This window comes from Triturus cristatus, chromosome 7, assembly GCF_964204655.1.
Source record: "Triturus cristatus chromosome 7, aTriCri1.1, whole genome shotgun sequence".
In the NCBI taxonomy this organism is placed as follows: Eukaryota; Metazoa; Chordata; class Amphibia; order Caudata; family Salamandridae; genus Triturus; species Triturus cristatus.
In genome coordinates this window covers 1549692568-1549708537 of record NC_140590.1, presented here as the reverse complement: position 1 = coordinate 1549708537, position 15970 = coordinate 1549692568, and the positions used below count along the sequence as shown (strand labels likewise).

Sequence of the window (15970 nt, the reverse complement as noted above, 5' to 3'; positions counted from 1 at the left end):
CTGAGTAGTTGTACAACATAAGTTACAGAAAGTCTGTTAATTAGGACTTCTGTACAAAAAAGGCAAAATATTGTGTTGTTACTAGTGGTATACTGCGGGTTAATAGTGAAAGTTTGAAAAATTAGAGAAATAATAAAATTGATGTAATAGCAATATTAGGTGTTTAGAGGAGTACTGACAACTTTTGTGCACGGTGCCACTGCACCTGCTGCATCATTCAGTTGACCCTTTTGCCTGCAAGGTAACTGCTCTAGAGACTGCCTTTTTAGTAGTAAAATATTGCAATATTAAGTGTTTAGAGGAGTTCCGATTCCTTTTGGGCCCAGGGACACTGCACCTGCTGCACCAGTCTAATCAGGACCCTACTGCCCACTAGATAAATGTACTTGTGACTGTCTTGCTTAGTAGACAAGTTTAGCCATAATCCGGGATTGGCGAGGTCCCTAGAGTTTTTGGGCTCAGTGCTCAACACTCAACTGGCAGTAACAGCCATGTTTGGATAAGGATAGTGTGCGCTTCCTTAAAGAAACGGTCAGACTGCAGACTTCATAGCCTGAAAACTATCTACATAGCATAGCCTCTTTATGCAAATTAAAAAAAGTTGGTAAAAGTTAGTCTTCAATCATTCTAGGTTAATGAAGGATTTCTTAATACAAAATTAGATTTTTAGCAAAGAAAAATGTAAAAACGGACCGAGATTTTCACCAGGTAAGGAATAGAAATTAAGAAAGAATTCATAAGCATTTCTGGTTTTAAAAAAAGGGCTCTAGGACAGTGCTTAATTTGTAAAAGAATAAGTGTCAGGGGCCTCGCCAGAAGCACTGTATTTTGCACCACCAATTGCCCCCTGCCAGTCACACTGCCAAAACACCTTCTAACCACACTTCCACAAGTGTTCAAATTCAGTCTATTCCAGGTACCATAGCTATTAGAATGGCTTTGGCGACAGGCATTGGTCATTTTAAATGCATGTTGAATTAATAACCAGTCTATTTTACACATACCAGTCTGCCACATGGTGGCACTGTTTAAGTATCAACACTGGTAATTAAAATTAAGTGCTGGTGCCCAGCACCAGAAACCACCGACTCAAATTAAGCACTGGTCTAGGATTCCGCACGCTGGTCATTCTTTATGATCCCCGGTGGGAGGGTGGAAAAAAGAAGACTAGAAGGGGGAGTGGGGGTTTGGTGGGGACAACAACAAAACACACATTGCAGGCCTGCAAAGGCCAGACATACTTGCTTTGCCAATGCTGGTATCTAGAGTTTGGTATTGGGATCCACTTTCAGGAATAGGGATCAAGACACCACTTATGCTATGGATTCTAACAGTGCAGGAATACTTAAATCTTCCACAGGCTTAATCTCAGTATTCCTGCACTAAGCAATGCATACTCATGGCCACTGAAATTTGCGATTTGCAGCTGGAGCAATTTTCACAATTATGGGTGTGCCACAAACCATAACGCTGGTTGTAAGACGCAATACTACTCTCACTAAATGATTCTGAACACCTAATAACTTTATTGATAATCCTTACAATCCTGTTATTTACTTCGAGAGTGGTTGCAGGTAACTAGGCAACGTTACGCACCATATTCACCGGCACATAATTGTCGGACACCTCTGATTGGCTGTCCACCAGCGAATCGTGGTTAAGTATCTCCGTAAAATAGTTAACACACTTTTCTGATTCTTTATGTTGGCATTGGACCTCAAAAACATTTGTAGGCACTCGCTATATATTGTCCATAAAAACGAGGTAATTGACACTGATATGTGTCCTAACCGGTGAAAGAACGAGAAACCTGATATTAGCCATCTATTGGTCATGTAATTGTGATCTTTTTTCATAGCCCTGTTAGTTTATTGACGCAACACAACTGGCCACCCAGCGTTGTAGGACGTATTACTGCTTTTACGTAATGTTTGTGAACACTGAATAACTTTGACAACCTTCACAATCACGTTATTTTTCTTTGAGAGTAGTTGCAGGTTACTAGGCAACGTCACGCGCCTCCTTTTCCGGCACATTAATGTTGGAATCCTCCGATTGGCTGTCTCCCAGCGAATCGGGGCTAAGTATCTCCGTAACCCCACCAATTGCTGTGATCGTACCAAACAGACAGGACTTCGTTCGCCTGCTGTAGCACCTTTCGGGATATTCGTAACCCTGGAAGTAAGGAAAAGAGGTAGGAGCAGCGTGTCTGTCTTTAGTATAGGTTACCCTGATAAATGACAGGTCAATTCAATTCCATGAGTCACTTTTACCCCTTATTATTTCTTTTGGTATAGTTGACTGGACTCTTGGAAACATAACGACAGCTATTTAGCAGTTTGGAGCCTCGGTAGGCTGGTTATATTATTTAATTCCTGCATCGAGCTAATTCAAGAGCTGACATACTAACAGTGGGCAACTGCCTCCGTGTGAGTTCGTCCTCACAGGGGTAAGTAAGAAACTTGTGTATCTTCATGAGGATAATTATTGAATAATGGTTGTGATAATAATGGTGTTTCTCGTTCTCACACAGTACCCGGCTGAGTACCTGTGAGTATTTAATCTTCACCTTAAACACGGTGTCACCGTATATTTAAACGCTATTCCTCAACACACTTTCCTTTTAAGACCATAGATTTCCCTTTTTGACAAATACTTTCCTTATCCTTTTCTTTAGGTGTCCCCTTTATTAGACTGTCCTGACGAGACCCTTTAAATTGGAACAGGGTCGAAACGCCGTTGACTTGAAAGGCAAATCTATAAAGCAACACTCAGAATGCTTGAGTGTTAATTTGAATTATTATTTGTTTACGATTGCCTTGGAAAAGAAAAATGAAAACCTTTTTTGTATGTTGCACTTTGTTAACTGTTTGTTTAGGTTGATTATTTTTTTCATTGGGACCACTATTTTGTAAATTGTATGTATAATGTCAATTTGTATTTTGTATTTATGTCTTTCTATGAAAATATTCTTGTAATAAAGGAAAAATATTCTTTACAATAAGACCCACTGTGTATGGCTTTGCCTTTTCTTCTGACATCTCGTTTAAACCCCCTTCATTCTTATTATTATATACTATATACTGTATTGATAATCATTAATCCACACAAGCTATTGTTTCCTCACAACACAAACCATAATCAGCAGAATTAAAAAAATAAAATGGTTTCCATCTCACTCAAGCGGTTCAAAGGTTACTAAAAATGCAGCAACCTGTTGCAGCGCAGGGGGGGGGGGTGTTGAGGGGGGCAAACAGCCTTTGTAAAGGTTGACTGGTCACCTTTCTCTTGCTTATTGCTAAATGTGGGTGTTACACTGGTACTATTGAGGTGCATCTGATGCTCAGACCGTATTAAAAAGTGTAAAAAGACAATCATGAATACTATAAAAAAATTGGAGCATTACACAATATATTTTGCCTATACTTAAGGCAGAATTTATTCTACCCCGACACATATGGCCATCTCCTGCCGCATAATTCCAGAGGCCCTGTGAATACTCCTGTAGTGTAAGCGGTGGTCGATTTGTTGTGTACAAGGAAAAGTGATAATTTATATGTAATGTATTGGGCGGTATCAGCAGCAGGTAATGATAACTAATAAGTTAAAAGGTAAAAAAAAAACTGGGTAAAACAGCAAATTACAAGAAAAAGTTGGAAAAACAGGTTGATAACAGACTGAAGCTATGGAATTTGGTTACTATCTTTACCGGAGGTACACCCCTTGCACCTTAGAAAAGGATGGCGTTAAATGTGAAGCTTGAGATTTAAGACTTGCGTTATCTGGCAGTTTGGGAAGAAATTGGTTCAAGGCATTTACAACCATTTTACATTGGTTAGATGAAGTTGAATTGTTACTCGGCATTACATGCAAGCAATAGAATTTTTTATCAGTTACAATTAAAATCAAAACCATTCTAATTATTCATATCCAAAGAAATAAATCCTGTTGGAAACATTAACTGTAGTCCACAACCAAAATCCACAGACACGTTTGTTTACATAGATATCATTTATTGTGAATTGGATTAAAGACGTGGCAATAAGCACCATTGTGACAGGCAAAGTAGTTTTAATGAATGCTCTGTAGCAGTAACTAGGTATTTAACGATCAGGTACAGTACTAAGTACTATAATGCCCACAACCTACAGCCAGTCCCGTTTGGACCATCCACTGTGCGGAGCTTGAAACGGACAATACGTGCATATTATCATTAGTAAGGCTGATTTAGTGATGTGGGCATTTAGTAGTAGAGAAAGGACTAAAAGCATAGATTTCACAATGATCACCAAATAGGCCTAGTAAAGACTATCACTACCAATGTGCCTCAAATATGTACTTGAAAAGTACAAGGATCTGTAGAGTTGTTCCTGACTGCCAGGCTGGTCTATCCACCCCCCGCAACCCACCACATTGAGACTGCTTTTAATTTAAGCACAGATACTTTAGTCCATCCAACTAAAATAGAAGTTGAGAAATACCAATTCCCAGCTACTGATATCACAATAGATCCAATACATCACTAATATACAAAGGCTGCAAAAATCTCTGTAGTACTCAGATTTACATAAAGGTACTTTTACAGCAAATACCAGACATGGATATTTTATATATATATAAAACAGAACACGCTGGAACTCTTAACATTTTTATTCCATTTATGTTTTTACACATTCCTGATTATTTTATGCAAGGTGAACCTAGAACTGCTTAAAAGACATACACAAATCTAGTACATCAATAACCATGTATTTCGTTTAGCTATACTATTTTCACAACCACGTGTGCTAGGCAATAAAACCACAAAAGCTAATTTTAGGCAGAATACTGGTCAGTAAAAAGAAAGCGAAAAAGAGCTACCAGATATACAGACAGGCTCGGTTCCACATTCACTACTGCATTTATCAAGCGCCAAAAGTATCAACTGAACATTTTGTACAGTTGGTGAATGGGGTTTTAAAAATCAGTGCATGGATTTCTTTTTTAATCAGCAGACAGATGAACAGACATAGGAGAGCTACAGCTAGGTAGAGTGTTAGGATTGAGGGATAATACTGTGATGCTGGGAAGCGGAGGTCCCAAATGAGACAGAACATCTACTCACTGCATTGCTGACCGTTATGATGGCTCTAATCTTATGGAAATCAAGCATCACTTTAGAAGGTAACTATTTGTCAGAAAAAAGAATTAGAGGAAAACTAAAAATTGAGAAATAGGAATTCCATTCAAGTACTTTAATGCAGACCTTTCTGTGATTGAAATCCGTGATATACATGGAACTGAAGGAAGACTTATAGCAGCAAAATAAAAAGGGAGAAAATCTAAAAACTCAAATCCATGACTAATTACACTTATCTCCTTTCACTGTAGAATTAACAGGCATATACAAATAAAGTGTGCAAAGGTTCAATCGGGAAATAGGGTAAGATGCGTGCAAATGTTTAGACATTTAAAGGAGGATTGAACATATTGAAACATATCAAAAACGCAAACCGATACAAATTATTAAATCCGTTATGCTAAGAGCCCCTGTAAAAGTGAAATGAACAAGCAAGAAAATGCCAGATTTTGGAAAGAGCAATTGAATTAAAGAACATTAAGAAAATCAATATCCTTGGACAGACAATTTGAAATGTACTCATTATTTTATCTACAATAGTTACTTAACAGTATTTCCTGGAAAATAAAATTTAACTTACCACTGCCATGTATAACTTACAATTAATGCAATGAAAAAGTACCTGGAAGCTCGCTCAAGCTTTCAGTCAATTGCTACAATATGAGGGGGAGCTTCATTGTCAATGCCATCAATGAATCACTTAAGTGATTCATCACTACTGAATTTAGGAAAGAACAGCAGTGGTCCCAAACGTTTATACCAAAGAGCACTAAGATTACCACTTTACAAATCTTATACCACAAGCAGCTGTTTAAAACTGAGTGTATAGAAGTATTGTGAATGGGAATAGGAGTTATGTACATTTATTACTTGCCGAATGACAATGGATTATCTGTCCTCCCTCAACCACCCTCACCAGGGTCACAGTATGAGCTCTAAAACATTCTGTACAAGTTGTAGAACAGAATTGTACTTCGACTTAGTTACCAGTTTAAAAATAAAAAGTAACATGTTCTTGTTTACTTTTTCTACCGGTTAGAGATTGTTAAACTAACTGCATTCACAAAACCCCATTTAATCACAGTGCTTCATTAAAAAAACGTAAAAACCCACAGTAACCATACAAATCTAGATGGAATTGAAAATGAATAGAAGAAAATTTTGAATGCAAGTGTATCTGTTTAGCTTGTACCTTATGTTAAAGTACACAAACACCAACCAAATATTTCTTCATCCCACAAAATGTTAGCTACACTGAGGTTGTGAAAGTCGATGTACTATTCTCATTACTTGTTGCACGAGGGAATACATGTGTAAGATACTGAGCGACGGTGAACAGATAGTGAATTGTGGCAGTCATTAGTTGTCCCCCTCTGCAGGATCGGCATCGTCTCCCTGATTTTCTGATGTCCACAACTGTAAAGAGAAATGCAAAAATTGGATTTAAACTACAGTACAAGCATGGAAGAATACAATGTCAGCAGAATTAGAATAAGCAGTGCAGCATATGAAAGGAACCGCAACACAGGTTCATGAACTTTAGCAGTGTAGAAAAAAAATATTTAAAAAAAATTAAACACTAAGTGTGTGGCTATTTACGAACCGGTCATTGTGTACAACTCAAAAGGTACAAACAAGAGTGACATACATCACAATCACTGCAGTAGATTGTTAAGCAAACTGTTAGAGTAGGATACTGGGCTGGAAGAGTAAGCGAAGGAAGTCAATGATGTGGTTTAAAAGAAGAATTTAGTCATTCTCCTTGAGGGTCACAGCTACACACATGCATGCATAATGCAACTGTCAATAAATTGCTAATGCTTTGTTCAAAGGACCAGTTTTGAAAGAAAGAACTGTAGACTACGACAAACTATTCTAAGACTGAACATTAGCATGACTAAATTCATCTGGTGTATTTATGCATTTTCATTTTAAAGAGCTGTATCGCATCAGAGCCTAGGACCACTGCTACTCTACAACTAGTGATTGCCAGAAAACCATTTCTGAACTGCGACGCTGGCCTGAAAGGGTGAGCCATTTTAAGTGACAGGGATATGGCACAAGTACAAACATTAGTACAGAAGATAAGGAAACAACTAGAATATACAGTTAGAATAATAACTGGACAAATGTTGAACATTAACCACTATTTAGAACGTGGACATGGATTTGCAGCTCATTGAAAAATATAAGTTTGGGTCAACCATGGGTGCCTAACTAAGAATGCCACTAACATAGTCAGTGCCCCCATTCTTCAGGACATTGATTGTGCTATGCTTCAGAATGAAGTCAGTGTGATGTTGTGTAGAAGCATGTAGGCTGCTAGAGATACCAAATGAAACTTAGAGCAATAGTCTAGGACATATTTCTACAAATAAAGTAAAGGACATGTCTTGTACAGAGGTCTCACGGATTGTATTCCTTTACGAAGAATACAGTATACAAATATTTTTCATTTGGTGGCAAAACACACTTATCGGGAGTCTACAAGCCAGGAAGCTGAATGGAGCGAAATTCTAAGACCTCAGAGACTACATCGCAGGATTCATGCCTTGGAATTTCAGGGTTTTAGTAACTGCTCATGGTAGATTAGAAGTCTGGATGCAGGGGTAGCTGCTCGTGCAAGAGAAAAGACCTGTCCAGTGGCACCATGGTTGCCTCTCCCAGGTGTGCCCCCTTGTTTCTCAATGAAGTACATTGTAGTTATATTATCTGTCAATATGAGCACAGGCATGTAAAAAAAAAAATCATAAAAACATTGTGCCAGTTGCACTGCAACCAGCTCAAAGAAATTGGTGTGTATTTGCTCCTGTAGGTGCGTTCATAACTACAGAGTGGTCCGTGTCTCTAAAGGTGCTCACCAACCTGAAAGGAATGCATCTGTGGTAATAACTTGCGGCTGAGGGTCAAACAATGACCAATCTTATGTTGATGGCCACCATTTTAGTTTGTGCTCAACTCTTCCAGTACTAGATTATCCCATCAACTAGCCATCTGTAGATACCACCTGCAAGGACACTCCTGGAGTGGGTGCGGTGAGAAGTTGGCCTGGTATATGCTGACCACTAATTAAATTAGGCACATTGTACCAGTCCAAACAACCCTCATTGATTAGGTTAAAGACAACCTTTATTGAAAGCTATCCTATTGGTAGCTATGGAGAGCAGCCTTCAGGCAAAGTCTTGGAGTGTAAAGTAGCTTGGTTTATCAGAACCTCCTGAATGACCAAATGAAAGGAGAACCACACAAGGAATATATAAAATATATGTATTTATTACTAAACACTCTACTAACCCCTTTGAGATTAGAGAACAAAGCACACAATATTAAATCACTAGAACGACAGTAAATAGCACAATACAAAGTGGGCTCCAGGGGGGAGACGAAACCATATACTAAGAAAGTGGTAAAACAACCACGACTGGACTAGACGGTGCCTAGAGGAAGTCGAATCGCTTGGACCTCCAAGGAACCACCCAAAGTAGTGACACAGGGGACCCACGGAGGATGGGTGCAGTGTGAGAACAGATGCGAGCTCCGTACAACTATGGAGAAGTCGCAGTTGAAATTTTAAAGATTAAGGACACTTCGGTGAGGACTTTAAGCAAACCCAGTTAAACAGAAGGTTTTAAGCCCAGCACCCTTGAGAGTACAGAGATACCCGTGTTACCCATCCCAGAGGAGCCGGGTGCATAGGGGCCAAGTGATGTCGGAAACCTTCGTAGTTTTCAATGGCGTGATGCTAAAAAGTGCTGCTGCCGGAAAGATGAAGTGTCCGGTGGAATCCAAGCCTGCAACCAAGGTGAGAAGAACCTAAAAGCAGAGGGGACAGAGTCTGGGTCACTTCACAGTGACCAGGGGCACGATAGACTAATGCCCACCGATGTCGGGTGATTCAGGTGACAAGAGGTGAAGCTTGACTCTGCAGCCACGGGGACCAGGAGACGTTGACCAAAGTCTGGAGGTGAGCTGTCCCACTGCGGATGTCGACTGCTGGGGGGGCGGGGCAGTGTCCGGATTGAACACCAACAAGCCTTGGGAACTGCAACTCACGCGGTCAGAGGAAAGCAGCTTCGGAAAGGACCGGCAAGGTCCTGGGGACTCTCCAAGCTATGGAGAGTCAAGGCACATCTGGAGCAACCAGGAAAGCCCACGGAAAGTCAGTTACCTTCACAGGGACCCACAGGCCAACAGACCAGGGATCGCGAAGGGACCTCGAGCCGAATCACAAAAAATACCAGCCCACGGAACACTCCTGGAGTGTAGGCCGGAACTTTTTGGTGGAATTACTGCTTGGGTCAGGACTACAAGTAGCCCAAAGAACAGCCTCAGGGATCGTCAAAAAGCATCTGCTGCTGCAAAAGTACATGGTGCACAGGGGTTCGGGTTGCATGGTCCCCACGAGGGATCCAGGCCTCAGAATTGCTGAGTGCGCAGATCAACCTCAGAGACCGCAGGAACCCACCTCCTGTGGTGCAGACATCTTCAGAGTTCTCAGGAGCTCGGGAGATGCAAACCGGTCAGATGAGTTTAGGTGCCTGCCTTGCAGGGGAGTAACTCCTTTACTCCAAGGAAGATTCTTCCGTCGTCCAGCATTGTGTAGATCGTCAAAGTACTTGGTTTCTGTAGCAGAGTTTAGTCCAAGTAAAATCTAAAGTTCTGTAGTCAGGGGTTCCTACTTTATACCCAAGGAAAGGGTGGGACAAACTGGGGACCCACCTATGGAGGGTCAGGACAGAGGGGTGGCCACACCCATGTCCTTTGTCCAGTTTTGCGCCAGAGCAGGAGCATATGGCTCCTGCAACTGGTTTGAGCGGGACTATGCACAGGGACACCAAATGTGCCCCCTGTGCAGACAAAGCACTCAGAGTGCACCCACCCAGCCCCAATACACTAAATTCTGTCTGGGAGGTGGTCACACCTCCCCGTGACGGGAAACCTATTTTCAAACCTTCCCCTGCTCGAGCTTGGCTCAGCAGCAGGAGGGCAGACTTGTGTCTGTGGCTGGCAGCATCCATTTTGTGATGCCCAGGTCCAGAAAGCTCCCTCTAGGAGAGTGGAATCATACCTACCCTGCCAGTTACTGGCAGGGAGGTATGATTCCAAGGTGTTTGACACCAAACACGACATGTTTCTATGCAGCCGTTTTAAAGTTAGCATTTACAGCGCGGTTATAATGCACTCAAGTATATATGGTTGGCTGCATCATTAACCCCGGAAAATAGGTTCCGAAGGCTGCAGGCATGCAGGTGCACCCTCACATAAAACTCAGCACCCAGCCTTCAGGATTGATAAGGCCTGCCATAGGGGTGACTGACAGGTTTATATGTGCAGTGACATAGAATAGATATAGTGAGCCTACACAGGCTGCTGTAGCAGACCTGTGGTGTCATTTTGAATGGTCTCTCAGGGATGGCATAATACATGCTGCAGCCCCTGAGAGGCCCCTGGGGTACCTATGCCCTGGGTACATAGTATACCATATACTAGGTACTGATAAGGGTACCCCAGAATCCAATCTGGAGTGTACCTAAAGTACATGTAATCAAATTAGAGGAGAAAGCAGCTAGACTGGGGTCCTGGATAGCAGGATCCCAGTCAATCTAACACGAAAACAGTGAAACATCAGCAAAAAGTGGGGTAACTATAAGAAGCAGATCCTACTCTCCTACAGGTGCCCCTATAGGTAACTATTTGGCATTATCACAATCTAAAGAGCTATGAACACAATGTCTGGAAGACAGGAAGCAGCCTGTCTAAAGCCATTTTCAGGACTTTGCTTTGTCACTGTTCAGTATGGCTCAAGAACTTTCTATTCTTTGGCGAAAGATGCGATTTTTTTACATTTACTGTGCTAACAAACTACTTGTTGAGTATTTGTTATGGACTCCATATTTGGAGGACTGGCTGAAAAACACCAGCCTCAAACAGCAAAGACATGAAAAGCGCTCCAGCCATGCAACCACCACTAAACTTTGCAGAGTACACGTGGGGCTATCTTGACCTGGAAGTGTAGTACTTTAAACTGCCAATGTTTCCACTTACTAGGAACCAGAAGTAGCAATGGCGTTCCAGGTTGATGGGCATATGATGGTAGGTATTTTTGTGATAGAGGGCCACTATATGATCCTCTGTAGGGCAGCAGGACGACTTTTTTACAAAGTTGTCATCTTTTAAGTGTTCTGACTCAATGTAACAATGAGTAGCCAGTGGCCTTTCATAGTCGTTTGTGCCCTGGCCTTTTTGGGGTTAGTAAGTATAATGAATATATTCCTAGTCTTCAGATTCACGGGAAACCGCTCTATTGCCTTTTATGGAGCAATGCATTCACCTCCTCCTGCAGTCGACTCTGGGGTTCTTGAAGGATAGTTCGGGCACAAGATGGTAGATTTGATGGTGTGGCATCTTATTCCGAACATCATCCACAGACAACTATGGATCTTCCCTCAGTTGGGCTACAAGTGGCAGATTAAGCACTGTTGCAGAGGAACCCTTGCCTTGGACTCCTCTGCTTTCTCCGTAGCAGTTTCCCTGCATAGCAATTTCAGTTCCTTGAGGTTTTCCAACATCATACCTACCTGTGGGTCAAAAGATGTTCATTGGCAAAGGAGACACTCAACAGATCTACTTCAGGATGGAAGGCAGAAGACCCTGAGCCATGCATGGCACTTGAATGGTTATCTAGGGTTGGTCTCTCTGGATGGGTTATCAGCTACATCAAGCGCACAACAGATACAGTGGAGAGAATTTTCTCAACTTGGATCAACTGCTTTCCTATCTTCCGATATGCCTCTTGCAGATGTTGCATCAGCGGTCTAATCTCTTCTGGGTGGAACTGTTCATAACTGGCCAAACAGGGCCACTGAATTAGAAATGTGCCATAGTGTGACTGCACTGATCCTTTTACTTGCTGGCTACATTGATCCTTCTACTTGCCTTGTCAGGTGGTGCTTCCCACAGGCCAAGGCACTCTTTCTGGCTGAAAGTTTTCACTGGAAAGGGCTTCAAAGATAGCAATTCTGTGGGTGCATGCTGTAGTCCTGGACAATCTACAACATTCACAGGGATAGGGTCTTCATTTATGTCAGGGACACACATGACCTGCTCAGTGTACACTAAAGTGTAAAGGGAACTGGATTGGATTCCCTACGTCCACGCTCTTAGCTGTCAGGAGTGCAAGTAAGAACGCATGATCCAGGGGAAGAGGCAAACATGAAGAGGAAGGAAACCCTACAATAGCAGATTAACAAAAAGAAAGCAAATGAGTGACAATGAAATTAACCAACTATAAGCAATGAGCACACTAAGAAGGTCTCACAACATACAGCACATGTGCTGTAAGGAGAGGCCTATAAAAAAAAAAAATCCATGTGTACTAGAGATGGGTGTACTTCTGCCAACATGTTGGTGGTTCGCAGGTTACGCTCCTGCAGGATTGGTATGCCTACTCCGAGAAAGTGCTTACTGCAATCCTACTCTCTTCCAAAGTGTTTCTCCTCACCTAAGATAGCCACTATTTTAAAACGACTGACGCAGCAGGAGTGCTGCGTGGTTGCATATTCGGTTTAGGGCAACTAGAGATTTCTTCATTACTGCACACAGCGAGCCACGGGAGAAGCTTTTATGGGGTTTGTGTAGCACCTTTCTTCAATGCACCACTCAAGTCATTTCACAGATATAAATACCATTCTATTGTGATAGTAAAATGGCACCGTGCAGATAAGCTAGCCTTGTAGAGATTGGTGTGTGACTACACAACTATAAACTGCCACAGTTCCAATTGTTTGAAACTGAGAAAGGTATGCAAACTTTGCACTCCCTTAATGTTTGCATTTATTCATAGTGCTGCCATCCTGATAAAATTTGGGCTAGTAGTCAGAGCACAGTGGTACATTCACTCAATAATTAGTTTTATCTAGGCAAGAAACATTCTGATCTACACGTTGAACAGACATGCATGTCTCAGCACATGGACACCTGATGTGGGTGATGGAAGTCTGTACACACGCTGCAAAGAGGACAGCAAACAATGAATTTGCATTAGGATCCTGGATAGGGAAATAATTCATGTCACCTACCATACAGAATTCCGATAAGCAAGTGCACTCGTTTACAGGACAAGGTTCACATAATTTCCAAAGCTGCATTGTTAAACTGAGCAGCTGCTCTTGTATATTTTCATTCTGCCAAAGGATCCCCAGTGTTTAGCGACCCATCATTGAAATCTTATTTGAGGTTGCCCCACTTTCCGATACAAGAGCCGAACACAACATGCATGACATTAGGGTTTGTGGTCCCTGGAATATGCAGTTTTACGTCATGGACGCAGATTCAAGCCATCAGGCCTTTGTCCTTTATCTTCTTGAAGTAATTAAAATGTGTACCAGGGGTTAGGCAACAAAGTTTTTCAGGAGGGGGTGGAGGGGTGTCAAGTAGCTCCCCACATGGTACTGGTATTTAATAAGAAAAAGGGTAAATATATTTTGGGCGGTGTTATAAGGTATTGATCATAGGTTTCCAGCAAGGGGGGCAGTTTAATGTTGCCGTGAGCTCACATCTGAACATTTGTGATTTGTTTCTAGTGATGACTCCCAATCACTCTGCAGGGACTATGGCTCAAAAAGCGGCAATTTAAAGTGTAGCCAGCAGAGGGGGAATCAGGGAGCCAGCAAAAATGTTGAACCCCCCCCCCCCCCCTTCCCTTCAGCAGAACAGCTAGGACATACAATTAAAGTTTCAGCAATCTGTAACACAAATTGGGTGGGAATCGCCATAATATGGCGTTAGTGTTCGTTTCTTAGTGAAATCTAGTTGACTTTTTTTAACCTACGTTAAAGGATCCAAAAATTGTTCTGAAACTAAGAATAGGCTTTGAAAAATATTTCCGCAAAGCAGAAGAGCATCATAGGCAGTAAAGTTTCAACCAAAATGTGCACATTCTTGCATTTTTACTGTGAAACTAATCAAGCATTGCACGCTGACTAATAATCCACATAGATCTGCAACATGTGAGGACTTGGACAATACACAGACTGTAGTAATGCACAAGCTTGTACTACACTTCAGAGGGCATAAATTACCATAAATACTTGAACCACATTTTTAGGTCGATCATTTGAGACCTCTTGTATATACTTTAGTATATACTTATAGGTGTATGTACTTTGTGGGCTCTGGCGTCAGCCCTAGGGCTTGTCTGCTTCCGCTTAGGGACTATGTTCTGTTTAACTGTCTAACGGTCTTGATAGAAAACGACTAGTAGAGGTCAGCAAAATACAAAAATTGCTTTTTGCTAAGGGACTTTAAAAAAAATTCTGGCAACTAACTATTTAACTTTGATCTAAAACGACCAGCAGGTCAGTAAAATACCAGGATCACAGTCATTCTTTATAATGGTTTTCTTAATTTTTGTAACCCAATGTTCTTTTTCTGTAGGTGTTTTTCCTTTTTCCTGCTCGGTGGTCAAGGGAGTACAAAATGCCAGAATCACTTTAGCACTCTCTAGCTTCCAGTCCATAGAAATGGTCTTCCACAAGCACCCGTAGACCATATTTTTTTTCCAAATCTTGTATTTTCGGTGATATGATCACCAAAGGCCCCGATTTTGTATTAGAAACAGTTTGAGTATACCATTTCCAGCTGAAAGGCAATATTTTTCCCCATGTGTTTCCCTACCTGGCGCGTCACGCAGTTTGGTGTTTACTTTCCCTCCATGTTAAAGAACAGTAAATGTTTCAGCACCCAGGCTAATGTGCTGCATAGCTAAATACATATATGGTCACAAAGGCAACACTGACTGCATTGCAAATGCTTGTTAAATGCTGTTGGGACTTGAAAGGGCATGATAAACTTTAAAAGAATACGCCAATCTTGGACCTGAATAAATACTGTACAGTTCTAAAGACAGCACATGAAATATAATTGCATTTCGATCCAAGCATGGCATTGAATTGGTGGTGATGGCGGAAACAGTGTGGTAGTTCAAAATTCGACCATTTTAGTATCTTTTGTATCAGTGGGCAGACCGGTTATCTCAAAGTGGAGAGCTACCGACAGCCACCAGCATCAAATGAGGATAAAAAAAAAAAGTACACACATACAAATGTTTGGCACCGATTATTAATCTGATGTGCCAACGTTTTAGATGCATGTGGCCGTGGGAATGGTGGAGACCTGGATCAAAACTCTGAAGAGAATTACATATCAGTCTGAAATACAGTGATCCATTTTGATTAAGCAAATGTTGATTGTTTTGTCCCTTTTCTGTCATAAATGCAAGCGGTTGTACAACTACCCAACTTTAAATGTTACCTCCCTCTGTGTCCATAACGAATTCCATCTAAAGTAAAGCATTTGTCCTACTGCAGATGCTACATCGACAGAATTGGTCATCTTTAACCACCATCTGTGACCTTAAATTTGCACAAATTTATGTTGAATAATCATTGTGAGGATAAATATTCCAAAAGGGTAAACACCAACTGTAATCATTCTTCTGATAATCAGAGAAGAAACGTACTCTTACAAAACTGAACACTAGAAGTACTTACAGTAAGGTTATCCCTTAGAAGCTGCATGATTAGAGTGCTATCTTTGTACGATTCTTCATTGAGTGTGTCCAACTCAGCAATTGCCTCATCAAACGCCTGTTGCGCACAAGGAGAAAGGGAAAAATATTTAACTACGGTATAGCACAGTCAAGTGTTCACACAGTATCAACTTCGTATGGTCTTTCCATCTTGGTTTTACCACTAACCTTCAGTGGTCATATGAAGTCAAATTAGATTTTACTGCACAGCTCCATGGTTGACAGCAACTCTGCAGAAAAACCCAGACTGCACTTTGGGAGGG

The 15970-nt window shown here is 41.3% G+C and overlaps 1 protein-coding gene across 1 annotated transcript in view; it reads right to left on the bottom strand.

Moving 5' to 3' along the window:
* Positions 1-3992: 3992 nt before the first annotated feature.
* Positions 3993-15970, bottom strand: part of YWHAB (tyrosine 3-monooxygenase/tryptophan 5-monooxygenase activation protein beta) — a 35454-nt gene continuing 23476 nt past the window's right edge. The window contains exons 5-6 of the mRNA XM_085619344.1: positions 15670-15765; positions 3993-6535 (exon numbers count right to left, since the gene is read on the bottom strand). Of these exons, the coding sequence (XP_085475470.1) occupies positions 6479-6535; positions 15670-15765 (153 nt within the window). The 3' untranslated portion in view covers positions 3993-6478. The remainder of the gene's footprint in view (positions 6536-15669; positions 15766-15970) is intronic.